The following is a 23,577-nucleotide window of genomic DNA, read 5'->3' on the forward strand; positions in this document are numbered from 1 at the left end:
GCAAAAGTGGTTCCACAGATGATCCCGCCCTCTGAGCTTGGTTCAAGATGGATGAACTGAGTTGAACTTGGTTGCTGTGGGGTGTGATGAGGGTCACTCCTAAGTTAAAGGAACCGGATCGAACCTAGGTAGACTCTACAGTGGGGAATTACTCTTAGGGTCATAGTAGATGGCGCAATGAAAGGGTCAACCCATTGTGTTGCAGCAATTAAAAAAAAGACAAACTCTATGTCATGGATTGTTAGGAAAGGAACTGAAAATAATTCAGCTGAAGAGAGAAATGTCCAAAGAGCGGAGGATGACAGACTTGCCCTCGACTCAATCCACGGTTGTTTTTTTCCACTTTTTATTGTGTAAACTAATAACCATTTCCCCCCACAACAATGCATGTAAATACCAAAAGCATCCCATTTCAATCATTCTTCTACAAAGGAATTTCTGCCCCCCCAAGCTCTTAAGGCAAAATTTGTTTATATTTAATTCATTTTGAAAAATATCAGACCTTCAGATACTGTAAGCTTAACAAATATTTATATATATTAATATATAGATTATGGGATTTCCTTCCTCTCTGTCTCTTTTTGGTTTAATGTTTCATTTAAAAGCCCAGCTGAGACTGTATTTCTCTGGCTTTCTCTATAACCTTCCCCCCCCCCTTTTTTTGTAAATATAAAGGCACACAATGAAGCTTTATGCATCTATTAAAATATACACATTTGGTAACTGTAGGTTTCTTTTCAGAGTGTTTTGACAAGTCAAAATGTTTATATAGTTTTTATATAATAGTCAACAACACAAGTCATTCTCAAAATAAAGGTCACTCCATTGAGATAGCTGTATAAACAGTGTTGTCTTTTGCCATGACACGCCACAAAATCCCATTGCATAGTGCACCAATGGGGTTTGGAAATCACAAATAAATAAAGTTGAGAACAAATTATTCTCTTTGAAAAAAAAACCCAAATACATCAATTTCATATCCGAACTGCAGAGAATTGTTTCACAGGAAATGCTGTCTGCAAAGAAACAACACAACAAGTGGGAATTGTACCAACAATCGACCAAGTGGGGGGGAAAAAATTAAAGCCAGGGAAATCATTTGCAGATTGAATGTGTAACACAAAATGCCATTTCCAGACACTGGCAATCTTTTTCAGTGACAAAGCTCAGGTGCAGGGACTTGGAGTAAAGTAATTGTAGAAACCCGCTCCTCTGGTCCCATGACCAGAGCAATAGGGCTTCCTGTGCATACAAAGAGTTCTCAAGGGTCTTCCACTCATGGAGGTGACAGCTTGGAATGTGAGAAATGATGCATGCATCAAAATATCTTTGAAGAGAAAACTGCACGCTATAGGTTGGATCCAGCCAGCCTTCTAAAACTACTATCTGGCTAGATCCTTTTCTGGCCACTGGCAAGGGCTGAGGGGTTAATTTCCCAGATGTAAGTTGGGAAACTCCTGGAATTTGGGGATGGAGCCTGGGGAAGAAGGGACTTAAGCGGGGTACAATTCCATAGAGGCCACCCTCGTAAAGCATCCATTTAAACATAAGAACATAAGAACTAGCCTGCTGGATCAGACCAGAGTCCATCTAGTCCAGCACTCTGCTACTCGCAGTGGCCCACCAGGTGCCTTTGGGAGCTCACGTGCAGGATGGGAAAGCAATGGCCTTCTGCTGCTGCTGCTCCTGAGCACCTGGTCTGCTAAGGCATTTGCAATCTGAGATCAAGGAGGATCAAGATTGGTAGCCATTTCTCCAGGGAAACTGATCCCTGTAGTCAGGAGAGGAGGTGTGATTCTTACGTCTGCACAAAATGTCACCCCAACCGATATTGTTTATGGTCAAATGCCTTTTTGCGCTCTTAGAAATACCACATCCTTCCCTCTCTGTGCATAGCTGCCTACGTGGCAAAAAAAGAAAGATTCTGAATCCATCATGTGCTCGTAGAGGGAAAAAAAACGTCCCTCAAATCGATGGTATGTTTCTCTACAGCAAAGATGCTGATCAGCAAGCAGACAAATCTTTTTGGACTAGGAAGGTGTCCTACCATGGTATGATCTGGATATTAAGGAACGCTGGATCACAAACTACTACATCAAACAGGTGCCCCCATGTTATTTTGTGTTGGAGGGGCTATCTAAATGACCTTTTGTTTTTTGCCTTGGGCACAAAAATAGCTTGGGGTCTCCAGCAAAAACACTCTCAAAGGTATAGGTAATTTTGAAAAGTAGTCTCCGTTCGCTAAAATTTAGCCTCTTTTTGGCCTCCAGTTTTTTTACAAGTACAGAGTTTTTACAAACTCTTTCCAGTGCCCGGAGCTGGGGATGAGGGAGGCAGAGGAAACAGAGATGGAAATTTTGCTCAAGTCCGGAATTCAGGGACTTTGTATTTTGAATAAATGTTCATTACTGGTCGAATCCCCACTACCGTCTTAGCCAGGTTTCAGAACACAAACTAACCAGGTTTGAGGTCGTTTGTGTTCTGAAACCTGGCTAAGACGGTAGTGGGGATTCGATCACTGTGTACGAAATGGGCCTGAGCTTGGTGGGTCCCTGCCAGCAGGGGGTGCCGTCAGATTGAGAGGGGAGGAAACATTGGTCACTCTTGTCCTCCTCCTGACCCTGCTTCTTCAGCCTGAAGAGAAAGGGACAGTGTGTCTTCCACAGCTGATTTCTGGTTGCCTAATGAAGGGCCTGGCTTTTCCTGACACAGGCCCCTTCAGAGTCTCCACGCCTTGAGAGCTCCCTCAACATCTGAGCAGTTCTCATGGGAAGTTGGCACTGCCCCTTCACACCATAGCTGTGATTCTTCCCCTCCTCCTGTCTCAGGATTGCCCCCTAGTTGGCTATGTGATAATGCGGACTTGAAGGCCCAGTTGGTGGGCTAGCAGACGTCACCTTAAAAGCATGACTCAAGTTGCTGCTGTTGGTTTATAATTTTTGCCCATCTAGCTTTGTTACGAGCTTCCACCAGAAATTTACCATGCAGTCTTAACCACGGTTACAAAGCCCTCAGTCCACTGGAGTGAATAGTTTTATAAGGGTATAACTCTGTTTACGAATGCACTGTCAGGCCCTTCAATAGACTCATTAAATTCAGGTGGAATATGTATTCAGTGAACATATGGGATGACATCTACTGGCCCCACCCGCAACACCCATGTGTTCCTCTGTACCCGTACACCACAGCAGATCTGCTCCGCCATTGTATCTTGTGCTACTATGATCATCCACAATCTGGATTTTCATGTAAATGAATGAGGTGAATAGTTATTAGGGTTGTCAGTGGGTGACTCATTGGTGAGGAGGGAAGCCTTACGGGTGATGTCGTGACATCACTGGCAACATGGTTATGTCACTGTCAGTGCAATCTATAATTAATATCATAATGTAGGGGAGATGCTTTATTATTTGCCCCAAACTCTATGGTTTAGCCATAGAGTTTTAGGCAAATGCTGGTGTGTCACCTGGCATAATGACATCACTTCTGGGGGTGATTTCCCACTGGCGATTAATCCTAGGATGGTCACCCGAAATATCCAGGTTTCCTTGTGATCTCCCCACTGCCAAATCGCGGAACACAGATCAGTCCTGTTTCTGGTGCTCCCCCCCTCCCTTATCATGGGATTTTCCTGGAGCTACTTGTATATGCACCTTTTTGGGGAAAAAAACACCCCAATGGGAGCTAATAGGAGATGGGGACTACACACATTTGAGGGTCCATAAGTTTGGCCAACATGAACCAAACTTCACCAAACCTGGGTGGTATCATCAGCAGTCTCCTACTTATACCTCTCAGGCTTTGTGAGATTTGGTCCAGGGACTCCCAAAGGGAGTGCCCCCATCCCCATTGTTTCCAGTGGGAGCTAATAGGAGATAGGGGCTACACATTTGAGGATCCATAACTTTGGCCAACATGAACCAAACTTCACCAAACCTGGCTTGTGTCATCAGGAGAGTCTCCTAAAGATACTCTGAAATTTTGGTGCTGCTAGCTTAACAATTGTACCTCTGACAGCAGGCACCCCATCAAGGGGCAGGCCTAGACGTCTTCACTAGAAACATGCTGCAGTGAGGATGTTGGAATCTGGATGAAAAGGTGCCAATTTTCAGTGGAAATTCGTCCTGGGTCACACCAAAAGTGCTGTAACAGCACCACCAAGACACTAATGCCTCACATTCTCTCATTGTTTTTCCCGTCACCCAGTTGAGAGGTGGTGGGAAGAGCAGACTGGGGAGGGGAAGTTTTCGCACTGAAGAAGGGAAACTTGTTTCCTAATGGTTACACTAGCACAATACCCAATGACATGGGGATCACACACTTCCAATATTATAATAGGGCAATATATAGTGTTGGTTATTAGGACCAGCCAAAGTATTACAAAATTGCAATGTCAAGCTTCTGAATTCCACAGAACTCTTCAGCAGATCCAAATAACCTTTTTAATGAAAAATAAAAATAAAACTAGAAAAAATATCTTTCAGAGTAGGCTGATGATGTCAATAATCTAGTTTGTAGCTTCAGAGATGTTTGCTTCAGAGGAATCCTAGAAAAGTCACAGGGGCTGCTCTGGAGTATTCAGATTGCAACTGAGGGTTTTGCTTCGATCACACAATGAAATAAGTAACGCTACTGATATTATTACTAGTAGTGGTACTGGGGGTATTCGAATCAGTAATGGCAGCAGCAGTCCTGTCCAGCCATAAGAATGCTAATAATAACATGGGCAGTCAGATATTAAAGAGCTAATACTTGATTAGAAGAAACAAAACTTTGCTACTACTATGTTCTGTCTCATATAACTCATGTTCATACAGTCAGTTGTGCTGCGGTGGTTGACAAAATCATATGCTTCCACATTAGAATATAGTCCTGAACAAATATGAGAATTATCATTCATTTTTATGCACTGCTTTTGTCAAAACCATTATTTTATGCATTACTGAACATGGTACTTTGATACAAGAGCATTTATAGTTCACTGATAGTCTATCGTCAAACTTTCAAATGGATGAAAAGGAGGGCTAGGTCAGCACTAGGACTCAGGCAGAGCATTCCACAACAAAGAAGGTCTGACATGGAGTTCTGTGGCGGAGGAATATGCAATCTGCTAACATCTTTTTGTGAGACAGAGTATAAGATTACTGCGACTAGTTGTAGGAATAAGATGAGGGTTTTCTCCTTCCAGGCAACATTTTGCATTTTTAATAATATCTATCTGTTTTAATGTTAGAATGGTAATACGCAAGCAATAGTTCCACTGCTATTAATGCAAGCAGATGAAGTAATATTGGGAGTCATGATTTATCAAGCACCACATGTATGCGTAGTGCTGCATAGAACACAGAAATGGCAGCATAACCATTCCCATCTCAGGTGAACGGGCCAAGTTGAAAGGAAAGGGCAGACCGGGATAAAGGGGTGGTAGTAGTGTGGCAGAGGGGCGTGTTAGCAGGTAGCATGGTGATACAGTTGAGACTACAGAAGGGACATTGCAGAAGCCTACAAGAAATGGCAGGAATCCCAGAGCCCTTCCTCATTCCTCAGGAAATTTTTCTTCTGAGTAATTCCGTATACTTTTTGCTTTCTCTGAGCATCAGCCAAAGGTCACTGCCTCCCTTCTTCTTGGCCACCACAGAGTGCTCCACAGGGTCCCACCTCCAAAGAGATCATTTTTATCCTCCCCGCATAACATTTGTATAGAAACCTGGTTCTCTTGGCCAGGATTCGTGATATAAATAAATATATTATTGTTTGCAGAGCGGGGTGGTATTGTATTTGCTAGGGAGTGGAATCCAAGGGACACTCTCTTTCTGTGTCTCGCAAAGGATTGACATTTGTTTTAGACAGGAGAGAGCGAAATGCCCTTCCTTAAGTTTCCTTCTCAGTTCTACGGCCAGGATTTAAAGGGGGGAAGCTTGGAGTCTGAGTAGGTGGTAGGCAAACCACTGGATCGTTCCCCTTCCACCCAGGAGCCTTCCGTATGAAGGTGCTGGAGTTTGGTTGGCTTGATGAAAAAGGAAGGCAGGCAAGATCTGAGCAAATTTGCCTCTTACAGCTTGCAAGCAATTGAAGGATGTTCTCTGTTTTTAGTGCATCTTTGGTGCGGAGCCTTCTGTAATGAGGCGTGGATCTGCAGAACCCACTGAGGGAGGAAACATCTTCCTGCTCCCCCCAAAACCCATTTGTCTAGCCTGATCTGATATGTTTACTCAGGGGAGGGGCTAGGCTCCATGACAGAGCACCTGCTTAGCACACAGAAGGTCACGAGTTCAAACCCTAGCATTTTTATTAAAAAAGATCAGGTAGGTGATACGAAAGACCTCCATCTAAGATTCTGGAGAACTGTTGCTCAATGAGGAGGCAATACTGTGATGGACCAATGGTCTGATTTACAAGAAGGTGACTCCATGTGTTTGTGCATTTGTTTCAATGTACCCCACTGCATTCAACAAACCTTCCTCATAGGGAAGTATACTGAGGATTATAGCATTAACTGCCTCAGAGTAAACCTATGCTTGGCTCTGCCATTTGAACAGTCCCTTATGGATTAGCTATTTGTGGATTAAAGATGCAGTACCATGGGGGTAGGTTTTAAATTGGGGTCGGACGCCTTTTATTATGTATTATGGTTTTTTGCTGTTTTATGAGTTTTAAGCTATTTTATGGGATGGAGCCTATGTGTTTATATTTGTACGACCGCTCCTGTTGATGTTGTAGTGAATGTTGTTCACCGCCCGGAGCCCTTCGGGGATCGGGCGGTATACAAATTAAATAAATAATAATAATAATAATAATTTAGAACATTTAGATTTGCATATTAACTGAGTGTGAACACACTGAGCTGCTTGGACCACGGCTATGCATGACCTACATACAAAGTCCATTGCTTCTTTAAAGATTAATGGTATTTATCTCTATATGAGCATTCATGAATTAGAGTTTCCCACTGCATCTGAAGAAGTGAGCTCTGACACACTAAAGCAGACACAGAAATAAATGTTGGTCTTTAAGGTATTGTCGAAGGCTTTCACGGCTGGATTTAACTGGTTGTTGTGGGTTTTCCGGGTTGTGTGGCCATCGTCTGGTAGATCTTGTTCCTAACCATGGCCACACAGCCCGGAAAACCCACAACAACCAGTTGGTCTTTAAGTTTCCCACTGGACTTCTGTCTTATTTTGCTACAGCAGAGTGACATGGCAACCCCTCTGCAGTTTTACTTGATCTAAACTGTGGAAGTTTAATTCTTAGTCTTAACTTATTCTGCTTAGGTTCCTCTTAAGTCATAGTGTGAAATAAGGTTTTTAATATCAATTAATGTTCACATATGTAGCTTTGTGTTTAACCTGCTGGCCATTCATAAAGGGAGGTATTTATAGTCAGAGCTGCGCTGTTTATGACTTTTGTATCACAAAAACAGCAATTAAGAAGAACTAGTCATCAAAGCCGAGATGACCTGATCAGGAGAACTTCATGTTGCAGCTCTTGCTGGGCTCTTTGAAGGTTCAACCACATAGAAATCTGTCTACACTTTAATGGGCAGGTGAAGGAGAAGGGTTATAGATTAGTGCAATAAGCTTTTCTTTTTGTATATGTGAGGAGAATAAGAACATTCAAAGATATGACTCCTCCATAATCAGAAGAGGTATAGCATCACAAGAGCTCTGTCCTGTGATCTGACCATTCATGCAGCTTGGCTACATGAGTCACCTATTGAAATCACAACTGGAGGCAAACAGGTGGCATACAGATCATGTTTGGTGCATTATTCTGGTGGAGATAACACAGATCAGGATGTGACGTTCTTATAGGTTGTGGGCAGTCAAAGTGTCCACAAGTAAGTGCTAAATAAAATGGCCGAACATATTGACAAGGCATCCGCAAAGAACTCCCGAAGAGGCCACTGTGGATTAGTAGATGTGATCGTTCTGGTCCTATCATGCAAAATGTCATACCAGATAACTGGGGCAGGATGAATTTAGAACATGACGAACAAGGGAAATGAAAAAGAAAAACACAAAAGATCTGCCATGAGTTTCAAAAGAGAAAAGTATTTTTGTTGAACACAAAGGTATTTGTTCCCCTGGGGCAACACCGGCCTGAATGACTGTCATCTACTGGATCATTCTTTTGTTCCTGAGTCAATCTCAGTGAAAATGTTATGGCCTCTCCCTGCATAAATCCGATTGACTTGACGGGTGCATTCCAAAAAATGAAAGATATACTCTGCCGAATAACCCTGCCGAATATACTGATATACTCTGCCGAATAACTCTGCCGAATATACTGATACCGTGGTTATCTAAAAATAAGACAGCGTCCTATATTAATTTTTGCTCCCAGAGATGCACTATGTCTTATTTTCAGGGGATGTCTTATTTTTCCACTTCACAGCTGCATGTTCTGGTGTTCTGTTCGATGGGCATGCTTCCAAACAAAAACTTTGCTATGTCTTACTTTTGGGGGATATTTTATATTCGGCACTTCAGCAAAACCTCTACTATGTCTTATTCTCAGGGGATGTCTTATTTTCGGAGAAACAGGGTTTACTCTGCCGAATAATCTTAACAGTTGATTTATAACTCTACAACTGTATCAGAGTATTTTCCATGGGGAAAGCATTTCGCCCTTTCAGTGGAACTTGGAACTTTATGTTGCTGATTATTTTGTTGGGCATGTTCTCCATTAAACCTATAAAATCCCTGCAACTGGGAAGCCCTTGTCTGATACTTATCCTACATCCAGAAAGACTGCCCAGCCGAACCAGCCCATCCAATGGGCTGAGATTCTGACAACACTCAGGAAATCTGGGACTGTGAGTGGTGACTATAGCAAGGGACTTCTCATTTTTTAAAAAAATGGGTGTTCTGTTGATTCAGGATCAGTACTGGACAGAACCATCCTGAAGAGCAGAAAAGTGAGTGAGCGAGCGTGCGAGCGTATATAATTTCTGAAAACAGAAACTTTATTGAAAGGATGGGAGTGGACATGAGAATCAAAAGAAGGCTTTGCGTTGTAGCCCAAAGGTTTAGCTTAGTGACAAAAAAGCGGAAAGCCTTGTGTTTTCACTGCACCTACTCTGGCGAGTAGTCTAACTCATCATTGGAAATCAGCGTGTCTGAGTTCAGTTTGTGTTTCCCTTTACTTTTGGATTTGCTACTTGTCCGACTGCTTCCCTGGGCTTCTGACATCTGCTGGTAAGTGAAACCTTTGTCATCAGCAGGGTCCCAGTCCTGATAGTTTTCACTTTCAGCGTAGGAAAAGCCGTCATCGACCGAGAAGGGATCAACGTCAGTATCGTAACGCTGGTACGTGCTCTGGTGGAGAGCCTCTTCCCGAGCGGTGATCTCCAGCGTGCTGTTCCATATGCCGTAGCCAAAATAAATCAGCAACCCTGCAGGAGGGAGGAGAGTTTGGCTGGTAAACATATCTTTGCGAAGTATGAGTTAGTATTGTCATCCTGCATGAAACGTTTCACATCAGCATTCGCCTGTCAAAACTCGGGATGGACATTTTAGCTCAGTTCAAATTTGGTTTGTTTTGCCCAGCATTTTATGCAGATTCTCTAGCATCATAAAAGCATGTGTTTGGGTTAATCATTAAGTACTCAATTCCACTGGTTTTCACGGAAAACGCACTTCTGTTTGCGGTTCCTACTCTGGCACCCAAATGGGTATGACACCAGCGGCGGGGCTACCAGGGGACAGGGGGGCACGCCACGCACCTGGCACGCGGTTTTGGGTCATGTGGGGGGTGCAAAATTCCTCCGACCTCTCCCACTTCCCCTGACCTCTCTCCCTTCCCCCCTGTGGTGTCCCCCCTTTCCACACTTACCTTAGTTCCTTTCCTTTTCCTAGAACTTTTTCAGGCTGAAAAAAGGCCTGTTCACAGTACAGGCTAAAAACGCCCTGAGGAACTAAAGTTCCCAGGAGGCCTTGGGGCTCACAAGGTCTCCTGGGAAGTATAGTTCCCATCAAGCTGTTTTTAAGCCTGAACTGTGAATATACCTTTTTTTAGCCTGAAAAAGTTCTACGAAAAGGAAGGGGGAAGGTGGGGCACCACAGGGGAGGGGGGCAGGGCACTGTGGGGGGGGGACACGGAAAATATAGACTGCGCACTGGATGCAGTTTGGCCCAGCTACGCCTCTGCATGAAACTTCCCAGAGACATTACCCAAGAAAAGCTTCCTCCTCAAAATTTAACTGTTTTTAAATACCAAAGGTGAAAGGTGCTAAACTCATTATGTGCCTGCGCGCGCACACACACACACACACACACACACACACACACACACACACACACACACATCCTGCAGCAGGTTAATTATTTCAGCACTTCCCCCCACCCTTCCAGACTGAGTCTAACAACTTATTTTCCAAGGAATGGGCCATGGTGACATAGAAGAGCATGCAGAAGGCCTCAGGTTCAATCACCAGCATCTCCAGTTAACAGGATCAGGTAACAATGCCACAGCAACCTGAATAGCCTTAAGAAGCTAAGCAGGGTCAGCCTTGGTTAGTAGTTGGATGGGAGACCACCAAGGAAGACTAGGGTTGCTATGCAGAGACAGGCAATGGCAAACCAATTCTGTTCAACATTTGCCTTGAAAATCCCATGGGGGTATGCCATAAGTCAGTTGTGACTTAAGACTTATGATATGGTATGAAAGATCACAGACTAAGATTCTGCCAGTCAGAGTAGACAATATAGACTTGGGCCGAACAATAGTTCAGCTCAACATAAAGCAACTTCATGGGTATACCTTCTTGGTATCCATTCTGGTGGAATCGCTTGGAGAAAATATATTGTTTCAAACAGCAGAGAACCATGAATGTAGAGGTGTCACCAACCTTTCCCTGTATGCGTCCGCCATCTTGGCCGCTACACTGTTCACCACCACCCCATTCCACATCATGTGTGAACACATCAAATAGTTCTGGTCCTTGTGGGACCACACTGCTGACCTCTCTCCGCTGTGAGAACAGTCCATTTGATCCCACTCACAGCTTCCTGAAAATTTCACCAATTTTCAATTCATAAAAGCACCTATTATCTTACCCCATGACTGCTAACCTTACTTAAGAGATGAAGCAGTAGTCTCACTAATGAAAGACAGAGGAATAAACTATCCTTACACCCTTTATATCTGCCTGCCTGCCTGCATGTCTGTCTAAAAGGAGTAAGGATACTGGTTGTTGTGGGTTTTCCGAGCTGTAAGGATAGTTCACTTATAAAACAGTGTGGTAAGATTTGCAAGCCCTTCAAAGCTCACTGAGCCTTTGTATGAGTAATTCCCCACTGCAGAGTCTACCTAGGTTCAATCTGGTTCCTTTAACTTGGGAGTGACGAGGGTTACTCCCAAGTTAAAGGAACCGGATCGAACCTAGGTAGACTCTGCAGTGGGTAATTACTCATACAAAGGCTCATACATAACTCCTCGTTCAGCCTATCAAGAGGTGTGTTTAGCTACGTTTTGGCGCCAATTCTACGTAGCTGCAACGTATAAAAACTAAAAAAAAGACACACGCTCACGTTTCCCGCCGTAAAACGTGAGGCAATCAGAAACGAGGAGCGAAAGTGGTTCCACAGATGATCCCACCCTCTGAGCTCGGTTCAAGATGGACGAACTGAGTTGAACTTGGTTGCTGTGGCCCCCAAAATGAAGGTTTATTGGTCCCCCAAATGAAGGTTTGCATTTCAAAACAGATGTCAGTAACATAACAGTCCATGCAAACATAGGACAAATTAATTACTCACACTTACAACGGAAGGCACAGCAAATGATATTAAGCAGAACTGATTCTGCACAAGCCATCTGATTAAATTTCTTTGCTATTGTTTTGATGTGGGAAGATATTTAATTTAGATATAGCTGAAGTTTTCTAATGGGAAGATTCTAATCTAAATGTCCAAGTGTCTCTTCCATGGAATTATCAGGCTGTTTTCAACACCAACACCCCACCCCCACCCCAGTTTTAGGACTTACCCACAAAACACCAGACGGCAAACCGGATCCATGTGATCCTTGAAAGTTTGAACATGAGATAGATGTTTACAAGCATTGCAAAGGCAGGAACAAAAGGCAGACATGGGGCCATGTAGGGGAGCTTTTTTGGGTTTTCTGGCTGTTGAAGGATGACAAAGACCAAGATGACAATCAGCAGGACCATCAGCACCACCAGAAGGATAGCCCACCAACTTTGGATGTAGAGATAGTCCACCCCAAAAGTGACAAAAGAGCAGAAGATGAACATCAGGATAAAAAGCAAGAGGACACATGTGGTGACTGTCTGACCAGTAGCTGCTGTGGGCCGGTCCATTTTCCCGGGTAATCCAAGGTGGATCCTCATTGTGTAGTATCGCGGCCCTATAAGCTTCTTCAGCTTGATGAGGTAGATATTTTCTGACTCATCTGCCTCAATTCCTGAAGTCATGTCAACTGTGCCATAGTTGGGGTGGTTGACATTGTAAGTGGATTTGTCCGATTTCCCAATGAGCATCTCGTTGTCTCCCAAAGACGGGAGGTTTTTTGCACCACACGTGTTGGTCGGTGGGCCTACAAACTCCTCGCCTTCACTCACGGGAGAGCAAACTTCCTTTTCGCAATCCGCTAAAATCCCTTCTTTCTTCTTCGTATGCTCTTCAGAAAGGAACTTGACAAAGCCGTCAATGTCACTCTCCGGTTGATACCGGAGGAGTAAGACACATACAGAGACCAGAGTGTAGGCAAGAAGTGTGCCGATGGACATCATCTCTATCAGGTCCCTTAGACTGACTAGGAGGGAGAGGAGCGCTGCAAGGCACCCTGAGACAATGCAAGCTACTACGGGCGTCTCCGTGTAGGAACTTACATGGGACAGGAACCTAGAGGGTGAAAGGATCAAAATTAAAAATGAACATGTAGCACATCAACTCCCCATTGAGAATTTAGGGGCAGAGCTATCCCAGTCTAGTAAACAGGCAGGAGCCAGCGGTAACAGAGTTTAAGAGATTCTGGGATATTTCAGAACACCTTCAAGGCATGGAGCACTAGGGTGTTGTGGGTTTTCTGGGTTGTATGGCCGTGTTCCAGTAGCATTTTCTCCTGATGTTTCGGCTGCATCTGTGGCTGGTATCTTCAGTGGATCTGATGGTAGTAAAGCAAGTGGAGTATATATATACCTGTGGAATGTGCACGGTGGGAGAAAGAACTATCTGCATTGGTTAAAAATGTGAAGGGTGCAATTTGCATGTGTTATGTGGAATTTTAACCAATGCAAATGGATTTTTCTCCCACCCTGGACATTCCACAGGTATGCATACTCCACTTGCTTTACTACCATCAGAACCTCTGAAGATGCTACATGATGCAGGTGAAACATCAGGAGAAAATGCTACTGGAACATGGCCATACAACCCAGAAAATCCACAACACCCTAGTGATTCCAGCTGTGAAAGCCTTTGACAATGCATGGAACACTATTGCCCATGTTCAGACCAGAGCCTTGAAAATAGGGTAGCCACTTATGTGGTTCTAGCAAGGGACCTCCTACCAATGCTCCCCATCCACCACCATTACCCAATGGTGCGGCAAGGGAGCAATGAACAAAAAGGATCAAGTGGTCAAGATTCACATCCTGTTTCAGAAGAGGAAGTGACTCCATGATGGTGCAGGAATTTTCAAATCACTATGGTAAAAAAATGTGGAAATTTGGAAATTCCTAGAACTGGGTCCCCAACCTTTTCCAGCTTGTGGGCACATTTGAAATTCTGACATAGCATATTGGGTGTAGCAACAAAATGGCTGCCACAAGAAGGGGAGCCAGCCACAAAATGATTGCCATCGCTTAACTTCAGTTATCACAGCACAGATCCCTGTGCTGGAGTGCCAGCTGCTACCAAAGCAACATTTTTTTAAAAAAATTACACAGCCAATCAAATTTCCATTAGTCAATCTATGGCTACCAATCTTGATCCTCCTTGATCTGAGATTGCAAATGCCTTAGCAGACCAGGTGCTCAGGAGCAGCAGCAGCAGCAGGCCATTGCTTTCACATCCTGCATGTGAGCTCCCAAAGGCACCTGGTGGGCCACTGCGAGTAGCAAAGTGCTGGACTAGATGGACTTTGGTTTGATCCAGCAGGCTAGTTCTTATGTTCTTATGTTCCATTAGAAGCCTTGCTGAGCAAAAGCCCTATCTGGTCCACCCACTTTCCAAAAAGACTTGTCAGGCACCAGAAAAGGAGTCAGCAGACACCATGATGCCCACATGCACCATGCTGGGGATCCCTGTCCTACAGCATCATGACATCACATCCCTCTTTGGTCCCAGAAGTGACATCAGGATGTTCTAGGAATGGTTAGCAGCATTAGAAGTGCTGGTTCCTGTGATTTCTTTCAGGCCACACTTCCTGTTTGGACAACCTATGTTCCCATAGGGCAAGTAAATGCTCCAAATGTGTAGGAATTGCACAGCAACAGCAGCCCCCCCCCCCATGAGCCCTCCATTCAGCCAGCTTTTTCTGTGCAGTTGGCATCAATACAAAAAATTCAGTCCACCTGTTCCTCAACTGCTTTAACATTTAAATGCTATATAACTGTTAGATGAATTCTGATTGTTTCAGACATTTTAATATCTTACACCTTTGTTCTGAAACACCTCCTGATTCAATGAGGAGGAGGAAAGCAGGATCGGTTCCTTGCTTTGGGGAAGAAAGAAGTGGGGGCTGCCATTTTGAAGAGGACTGTTCCAGTAGACGAAGCTTACCTGAAGAGAAGCCCGTCGCCTGCCATCGCATAAATTACACGAGGCATTGGGAAAAGGGAGCCCAGCAAGCTCACGGTCAAGCCCGCCACAGAACCGATGGCCACGATGAACTTTGCAGCGTAGAATCCGTGCATCGCAAACATCTCCATCAGGGGAGATTCAGTATCGATATCATTGTATGGCACCATCAGAGTTAGGATAATACTCACCTGTTGCAGAGGAAAGAAGCAAGCTATGGTTAGTCCTAGTTGTGTATGGAAGCAGCGTATATATAACGAGACACCTAAAGGATTCCAGGTATGGAAGTGTGGAAGATTCCATGCTGGAGCACCATTATCACTTCAGGCCCTCTAAAACCACTGGTTCAGCTGCTGGTTGGTATAGAATGTTCATGAACATCCCAGTTGTTCAGAAGTGTAAACAGCAGAGGCATAGCAAGGGGGAAAAGCGCCCAGTGCACTGGTGCATTCTTCGCCATGCCACACCCCCGCCATGCCCCAGAATGCCCCTGTCCCACCCAGGAACATTCCCGGAAGGCCCTCGCCATGTCCCCACAGGGGCACAGGCCGGGAGCATTGGGGCCCGCCCTATCCACTTGGAGCTACACCTCTGGTAAACAACTACCTACACACAAGACCACTGCATTGCCCAACCAACTTGAATTTAAGGCAGCTTTTTAGCTGTCTGTATATTTGGGAAGTCAAAGGGATAATCAGCTAGGATAATTAGCAAGGGCATGCAGAATGATGTGTGAAAGGTGAGATGAAACTCAGGCTTGCAGGAAAACAGTGAGTTTATTATTATTATTATTATTATTATTATTATTATTATTATTATTATTTATTTGTTTGTTTGTTTGTTTGTTTGTTTGTTTGTTTGTTTAATTTGTATACCGCCCGATCCCCGAAGGGCTCCGGGCGGTGAACAACATTCACTACAACATCAACAGGAGCGGTCGTACAAATATAAACACATAGGCTCCATCCCATAAAATAGCTTAAAACTCATAAAACAGCAAAAACCATAATACATAATAAAAGGCGTCCGACCCCAATTTAAAACCTACCCCCATGGGGGGGGATGGCAGGACCCCTCAATATGAGGGGACCCTGATGTAACTGCCCTAGGGGCAGTTACTTATCAGTTTGCCTCCCAAATCAGATACATTTGCTGAAGCATAAAACAACCATCACTACCCTGAAATAAATCCAGGCTATCTCTGTATCTATTAGCCTTGATAACTTCATTAAAAAAAAGTCCCCTCTCTAACTGACTCAGTGATTGAGGGGTTATGGAATGTTCATGAATATTCCAGCTTTTCAGAAGTTTAAACAATTGTCAACACACAAGGCCTAAAGATAGATGGGGCTGCTGTTGGGAAGGACTACAGGGAATTGAGGAGCCAGAACTCACACAATAGTACTTGACTGTTAGACTAAGTATGTGAATGGTATGTGTGGGACTGGTATGTGAATAGGGAGGGTGAACAGCACATGGGTTGTGTGTTAGTAATGTAAATATGTGTGCATATATATGTGGCTATTTGAATGAAGAATGTATTAGATATGTATTAAAATATGTATTTAAAAATCCCATATCTCCACTTGTGTGTTTTTATTTCTGTGAATATTGTAATTTATATATATTTTTATATTATAATTCATTTTATAGACCACCTTTCCCAAAAATGGGCTCAGGGCAGCTTACAACAGCAAAATTTACAATTAAAACAATGCACTTCTAGAATGCACTGTGATACCTCCAAAAAAGTTGCAACTTATTCTTCCTTCACCCTGCTAATCAACAACAGCTAGCTTGAAGCACCTCACCAGTCTCAAAAGTATGAAAGAGAAGTACTGAAAATTGGATCTCTTAATATTCAGGCTTCCATTAAAGTTTCTCTGGAAGCAACTTTTTACTTCCCACTCTATTGCCCATCCTGATATTCAGGCTTGAGATAACCTAAAACGTGAAGGTACCTTCTAGCACATGGTAAAAGCAACTCTAGGGGTCACGCAGACACAAGATAGGTAAGATTGTTCTTTGAGTGGAGCTCTCAACATTTCCTTCTCATTAAAAACCAGGCGTGCAAGAAGCCCAGTTTGGACTGGGACTAAGCCATCCCCATACCATTTTCCTGATTTAAAGTGTACTTGGGGAACTATTATTTGTCTCATAAGAACATAAGAACAAGCCAGCTGGATCAGACCAGAGTTCATCTAGTCCAGCTCTCTGCTACTCGCAGTGGCCCACCAGGTGCCTTTGGGAGCTCATATGCAGGAGGTGAAACCAATGGTCTTCTGCGGCTGTTGCTCCCGAGCACCTGGACTGTTAAGGCATTTGCAATCTCAGATCAAAGAGGATCAAGATTGGTAGCCATAAATCGACATCTCCTCCATAAATCTGTCCAAGACCCTTTTAAAGCTATCCAGGTTAGTGGCCATCACCACCTCCTGTGGCAGCATATTCCAAACACCAATCACACGTTGCGTGAAGAAGTGTTTCCTTTTATTGTATTGTGAGAAAGAGAGAAAAATGTCTCTCTGCCAACATTTTCTACCCCATGCATAATTTTATAGACTTCAATCATATCCCCCCTCAGACGTCTCCTCTCCAAACTAAAGAGTCCTATTTTGAACAAACAGCTGCTCCTGGAAGCTGTTTCAGATTGGGAAAATGGTGCAGCCTGGGGTGGTTCCCCGCCCCCCCCCCCCCATCTCATATACCACGGTCCTGATTTTTAGGGAACAAGAAATATGTCACGATCCATTCTTGACATTTCCAGCATCACCCCACTTTGAGCCCTCAAATAAACCACGGGATTGAATTCGATCCTAAAGAGCATATTCACTCGGGGAAGGACTCCTTCTATGAACAGGGGCACTTTTAGATTCAGCCCACGGTTGTGTTTGAGCAGATTTTAAAAGTGAAAAGGGGGTTGAGTTATTTTTTAATGAAACCACAGAAACCCCAGCAGATTGTAGATCATGACTGATCTTTAGATGTTCCACACTACCAGTGTGGTGCAATGCTTAAGAGCAGGGGAGAGACAGCATGGTGGAGTGAATTAAGAGCAGCAGACTCCAATCTGGAGACGCAGGTTTGATTCCCCACTCGTCCACAAGAAGCCTGATGTGGAAGCTCAGGCCAGTCACGGTTCCCTCAGAACACTCTCAGCCCCACCTCCCTCCCTATCTGTTATGGATTGTAAGCTGCTTTAAGATCCTTAAAAGTAGATAAAAGCCAGGTATAAGAAACCAACTCTACTTCTACTCATTACCTCCTTGTTATGTCCCTGTAAAGTAGGGTAGTATTACCAACCCCCATGTTGCAGATGGTCTACTAAAGCCACTTATTAAATTCTCAAGTTCGTTCGTTCGTTTGTTCATTCATTCGTTCGTTCGTTCATTTGTTTATTTATACTTTTGATTTATTGGCCGCCCTCCCCCAAAGGGCTCAGGGCAGCTTACAACACGATAAAACGAAACAATCCATATATTACATAAAATATAAATTATTTAAAATCAACACAGCATACGGTCTAAACCAGAGTAAAAATCCAAAGCAATTTAGATCCCGCCCCCCTCCCCACCCCAAGCTCACCGGAAGTTGAGGCAAGATTTGAACCCAAGACAATGGTTCACACTCTTACCCACCATTCTGTACTTTTCTATAACCTAATCTGGGCACTGTCCAGTGCGCAGTGGGACTTGTAGTCTTATACTTACAGATACATAGGCTGTCAGGCAGGTGACAAGTGAGGCAGTGATGGCGTAAGGGATTGATGTGTTGGGACTCTTGGCTTCTTCTCCAGTGGTGGCAATGATGTCAAACCCAATGAAGGCATAGAAACAGGTGGCTGCGCCTTGTAGCACCTGCGTAGTGAAAGAGCTCAGATTAGATAGGCTAAGCAACATAGACTAAATGATGGTAGTGATGTGTAGGGGTTAGAGTGTCACACAGGGACCTAGGAGTTCCAGGGTTAAACCCCACCCATCCATGACCTCCAGTGGAGAACTCCGGTCCAGTCACTGAGGCTAACTTACCACATACAGTTGTTGTGTTGCAAATATGGGGGTAGGAAGTCAAGCGGAGACCTATACATTCTGTCCTGGCCCCCTGGGCTTGGAGGAAGAGTGGGATGAAAATAGATGGCTAAAGAGAGCTAGGATAGGGGTGCACAATTTTTTTCTGATGTTCCTATGGATCTTTGTAACACCCATGAGTTGTAACACCCGTGAGTAACTCTGCATCCTGAGTGTCTTCTTTGCAACACCTAACTGGGATCTAAGCTCATAATCTGAACATTGTGTAGGTCTCTAAGGTGCTAAATTGACTCAAAATCTAACTGTTTTACTTTTTAATGTGTGTGTGTGGGAGGGGGGAATGGAAAGCATTGACAATCTCCTTTTTGCTTCCCCCGCCCCTGGCCTGATCTTTGCAAGAGAAGTAACATCAGTCCAACAAATTCAATTGGACCCAGCCCAGTGTGGCTATTTGCAGCCTCTGCTCAACCTCAGATAAAAATGGATCTTAGCAAGGCAGGAAATCCAAACCCAATCACATTTCCAGTAAGCTCTTTTGCTAACATTTATAAACTATGCACCTACCTCGCAGCATTACGCACTGGTCAAAGCAAACATCACAGAACATTTTTACAGAAAAACAGCCAACGCAAATAAGAGAGTTTTCAGTTTGGCCTCCTTTAAAAGAGAAGCTACTCTGCTAGCTCTCTTGCCATACGCATCTACAGCATATGGGAAAACTGGTTTGTATTGTGTTCCTATAACTGTTATATTTGCCTGTGATGAATCCACCATAGTGGATCTGGATGGGTACTCCCTGCAGACACAGAGGTGATACATCCTGGAATCTTCCGAAGCCCCGCCTCCACGAAGGAGGCAGTGGACTGGCTGTTTGCTTTGAGGAAGAGAAACATTGAGGAATAAGTAAGCTTGTTAACCTCCAGGTGGTGGCTGGAGATCTCCTGGGATCAGTTCTTTGGAGAAAATGGCCACTTGGGAAGGTGGACTCTATGGCAGTATGCAGATACAGAGATAACCCCACTGAAGTCCTCCCTCCAGAGGCGTACCGGGGGGTAATGGTGCCCGGGGCAACACCTGCTCCGGGCGTCCCCCACTGGGACCTCATGAGATAGAATCAAAGAGAAATTTCAAAGTCAGGTTCATAGAAGCATTGCTGATGATGCTTTTATCACCCCACAGCTTATGGTTTAAGCTACTTTAAGTGAATGAGCTGTTATGAAGATAGTGTCCCTATATTGTTGTGGGCAAGAGCGCACATTAATTACTTATGCAGTGGAATTTCTGATCCACAAAACAGGAACTCACCAGGGTACCTGTCTACATGTGTGAACCTGTAACTTTATGAATGTATGAACTTCTTATTATGCTTCTGTGAACCTGACTTTGAAATTGCATTTTGATCCTTTGAGGTCCCATTTATTATCCATTTATAGACTTGCAATTTGGATGTACAATACTTGAACCTCTATGATTTTCACTGTAGATGTTTATATGGATGCCTTTTGTTAATATTAAATACACCTACGTTAGTATACAGATGCTATATTACTGCTTTTATTGGTGTCCTTTTTCTTATCTGTTCGCTCCCTTCCTGCAAGCAGTGGAACCAGAGGCCCTTTCCGCACCTGCAGAATAATGCACTTTCAATCTACTTTCACAATTGTTTGCAAGTGGATTTTGCTATTTCGCACAGTAACAACCAGCTGCAAAGTGCATTGAAAGTGGATTGAAAGTGCATTGTTCTGCATGTGCGGAATTGGCCATAACCAATGCAGTTTGACTATATACCAATATCACTGGAGCAAACAAAGCTCGTGCAAAGTTCAGGCAATTCTATTCATTTGCATGATGCTCGCCGTGACTTTGTCATGTTGCCAAATCCCAGCAGCTACGAGACAGCAAACTAGCAGGAAGAGACCAATATGAGAATGGGAAAAAACGGCAGTGGCAAAACAGCCAAAAATACCAGTGACGGGGCATGAAAGAGGAAGGGAGGTTCTGGGAAATTTCATTCCCCCCAAAGCACCGTTTAGTGATGGAAATCTTTGCTATCAGACATTCCATTCAACTCTAATAATTATGCAAGTTCCCTCGGAATTCCATATCATTTTGTGGTGTGCAACTCATGATGTGTTTGGCACAGGCTCTCAAACTATGAAGTGCAGGAGTACTCAATTAGCCGAAGAAAAATTGTGAATGCGGGTGGGGCTGTTTTCTATCTACGCTTCCTCTCCTGCATGTAGAATGGCATATATAGTGGAAAGTGCTGCTATGTCACAGCTGACCTGTGGCAACCTCAAAGAGGCAAGAGCAGCAGTGGCATAGGAGGTTAAGAGCTCATGTATCTAATCTGGAGGAACCGGATTTGATTCCCACCTCTGCCACCTGAGCTGTGGAGGCTTATCTGGGGAATTCAGATTAGCCTGTACACTCCCACACACGCCAGCTGGGTGACCTTGGGCTGGTCACAGCTTCTCGGAGCTCTCTCAGCCCCACCTACCTCACAGGGTGTTTGTTGTGAGGGGGGAAGGGCAAGGAGATTGTCAGCCCCTTTGAGTCTCCTGCAGGAGAGAAAGGGGGGATATAAATCCAAACTCTTCTTCTTCTTCTTCTGTTGCTTTCTTGTTTTGTGTACATTTATTGTAAAACATTCCCAACATGGTAGGAAGCCATTGTCTGGCTTACTTGCAGAGTAGGTGTGGTTTCCTTGGCACCACAAGCTTGGCAAGAGTTCAATCAGGTGAGGGCCCAGAAAATGGGTTGGTTGGCATTCGTTTTCTCCAACCACGTTTGGGTGACCCAGCAGTCCTTTTACTGTCTACCTTGTTTGAGATGTTGGACATTAATTTAGAATCATAGAATCATAGAGTTGGAAGAGACCCCAAGGGCCATCAAGTCCAACCCCTTCAATGCAGGAGCACATAATCAAAGCAGGAACACATAATTAATTTGCTCCCACTGTGTTTCATAGAGGCAACATTAATAGGCAAAGGGTGTCAGATTCAGATTCTAACCTATTTAGTATGCTCTTTGGTGGTTTTCATAGCATTGCTTATCCATCTGTATATTTTATAGGACGAACTTTAAAGCCCACTGGGCCCAATCTGGAGACGTTTGGAAGCAACAATCAGTCCCATTGGTTATTTATTTTAGAAAATATGTTGTTATTAAAATAACACTCAAGGAGGCTTACAACAATCCAAATTATTTTTTAAAAGGTTATCAAAGGCTTTCATGGCCAGAATTAACTGGCTGTCATGGGTTTTCCAAGCGGTGCAAATGTGGTCTGATAGTTTTTGTTCCTAATGTTTTGCCCACATCTGTGGCTGGCATCTTCACATTCACAGAACTGGACCAAACATTAGAAGCAAAAACTACTTTCTTTCTCACAATACTAGAACCAGGGGGCATACATTGAAAATGCTGGGGGGAAGAATTAGGACTAATAAAAGGAAACACTTCTTCACGCAACGTGTGATTGGTGTTTGGAATATGCCGCCACAGGAGGTGGTGATGGCCACTAACCTGGATAGCTTTAAAAGGGGCTTGGACAGATTTATGGAGGAGAAGTCGATTAATGGCTACCAATCTTGATCCTCTTTGGTCTGAGATTGCAAATGCCTTAACAGACCAGGTGATCGGGAGCAACAGCCGCAGAAGGCCATTGCTTTCACATCCTGCATGTGAGCTCCCAAAGGCACCTGGTGGGCCACTGCGAGTAGCAGAGAGCTGGACTAGATGGACTTTGGTCTGATCCAGCTGGCTTGTTCTTATGTTCTTATGTTCTTACCAGTCCACGGCCACAGAGCCCAGAAAACCCACAACAGTTAGTATACAATAAGAGTTAAAACAATAACAATAGCAATGCAATCATGACAGCTAAAAATATCCATAGCATAAAAATAATAACCATAAACAACAGCAGCCAGTGGGTAGCCAACCTCCAGACAGGGACTGGAGATCTCCCGGAATTAAAATGGATCTCCAGACTATATAAATAGCTTGTTTATTACTTTTTTATTTAAAACATGTATTCCGCTTCTCCGGGAGGAAATGGCTGCTTTGGAAGGTGGACTCTGTGGCATTAAACCCTACCGAGGTCCTTTGTCAACCTTGAGCTGGCTACCTGAAATTAGCACTTCATTAAAACCTAATCAACAGAGAACCAATGAAAAGAAACAATTACGACCACATAGTGGCCAGATTCCAAACATATTTAGTCAGAGGTATATCCCACTGAGCTTAGTAATGACTACTCTTGCGTATATGAGATGGCAGCCTTCAAAGGCAAACAGCACTGGAAAGAGTGGGAGTTACTTCTGAGTAAACATCCACTGAGCTGTGACCAAGTTGTTTATATTCTGTTACACTGCACCTTTAACAACATGGTTTTTCAGCGACCTGTTTTCTTGCTAGCACTTGCATAGTGACTGTGCAATTCTGGCTTCTGGCTTCAGTATTAATTCATGGGTTGCCGTCAACTTTTCAGAGGGAACACTAATGACGTTACAGCACTGTTAATTCCATTACATCTGACAATTCCAACAGTGGCCCATTTTGAATCTTACATATTTGAAAGGGGCTAAGAAAAGCAAGGAACATTTAATCAAAGAACAGATAGTTGGGGATGGCCAAGACTCCATTTTTAGAAAGTCTAGGGCAAACATCCCAGAAGGTTCTCTAGAGTTCATAGTTCTAAGGAAGGAAGGAAGGAAGGAAGGAAGGAAGGAAGGAAGGAAGGAAGGAAGGAAGGAAGGAAGGAAGGAAGGAAGGAGGGAGGGAGGGAG

At 43.9% G+C, this 23,577-nt stretch overlaps 1 protein-coding gene across 1 annotated transcript in view; it reads right to left on the reverse strand.

Annotated features, from left to right (window-relative positions):
* Positions 1–8,430: 8,430 nt before the first annotated feature.
* The window catches only part of SLC7A14 (solute carrier family 7 member 14), a 73,056-nt gene continuing 57,909 nt past the window's right edge, over positions 8,431–23,577 (reverse strand). Inside the window, exons 5-8 of the mRNA XM_048506819.1 lie at positions 18,473–18,619; positions 14,745–14,953; positions 11,986–12,863; positions 8,431–9,394 (exon numbers count right to left, since the gene is read on the reverse strand). Of these exons, the coding sequence (XP_048362776.1) occupies positions 9,075–9,394; positions 11,986–12,863; positions 14,745–14,953; positions 18,473–18,619 (1,554 nt within the window). The 3' untranslated portion in view covers positions 8,431–9,074. The remainder of the gene's footprint in view (positions 9,395–11,985; positions 12,864–14,744; positions 14,954–18,472; positions 18,620–23,577) is intronic.

Source organism: Sphaerodactylus townsendi, linkage group LG08, assembly GCF_021028975.2.
Source record: "Sphaerodactylus townsendi isolate TG3544 linkage group LG08, MPM_Stown_v2.3, whole genome shotgun sequence".
Taxonomy (NCBI): Eukaryota; Metazoa; Chordata; class Lepidosauria; order Squamata; family Sphaerodactylidae; genus Sphaerodactylus; species Sphaerodactylus townsendi.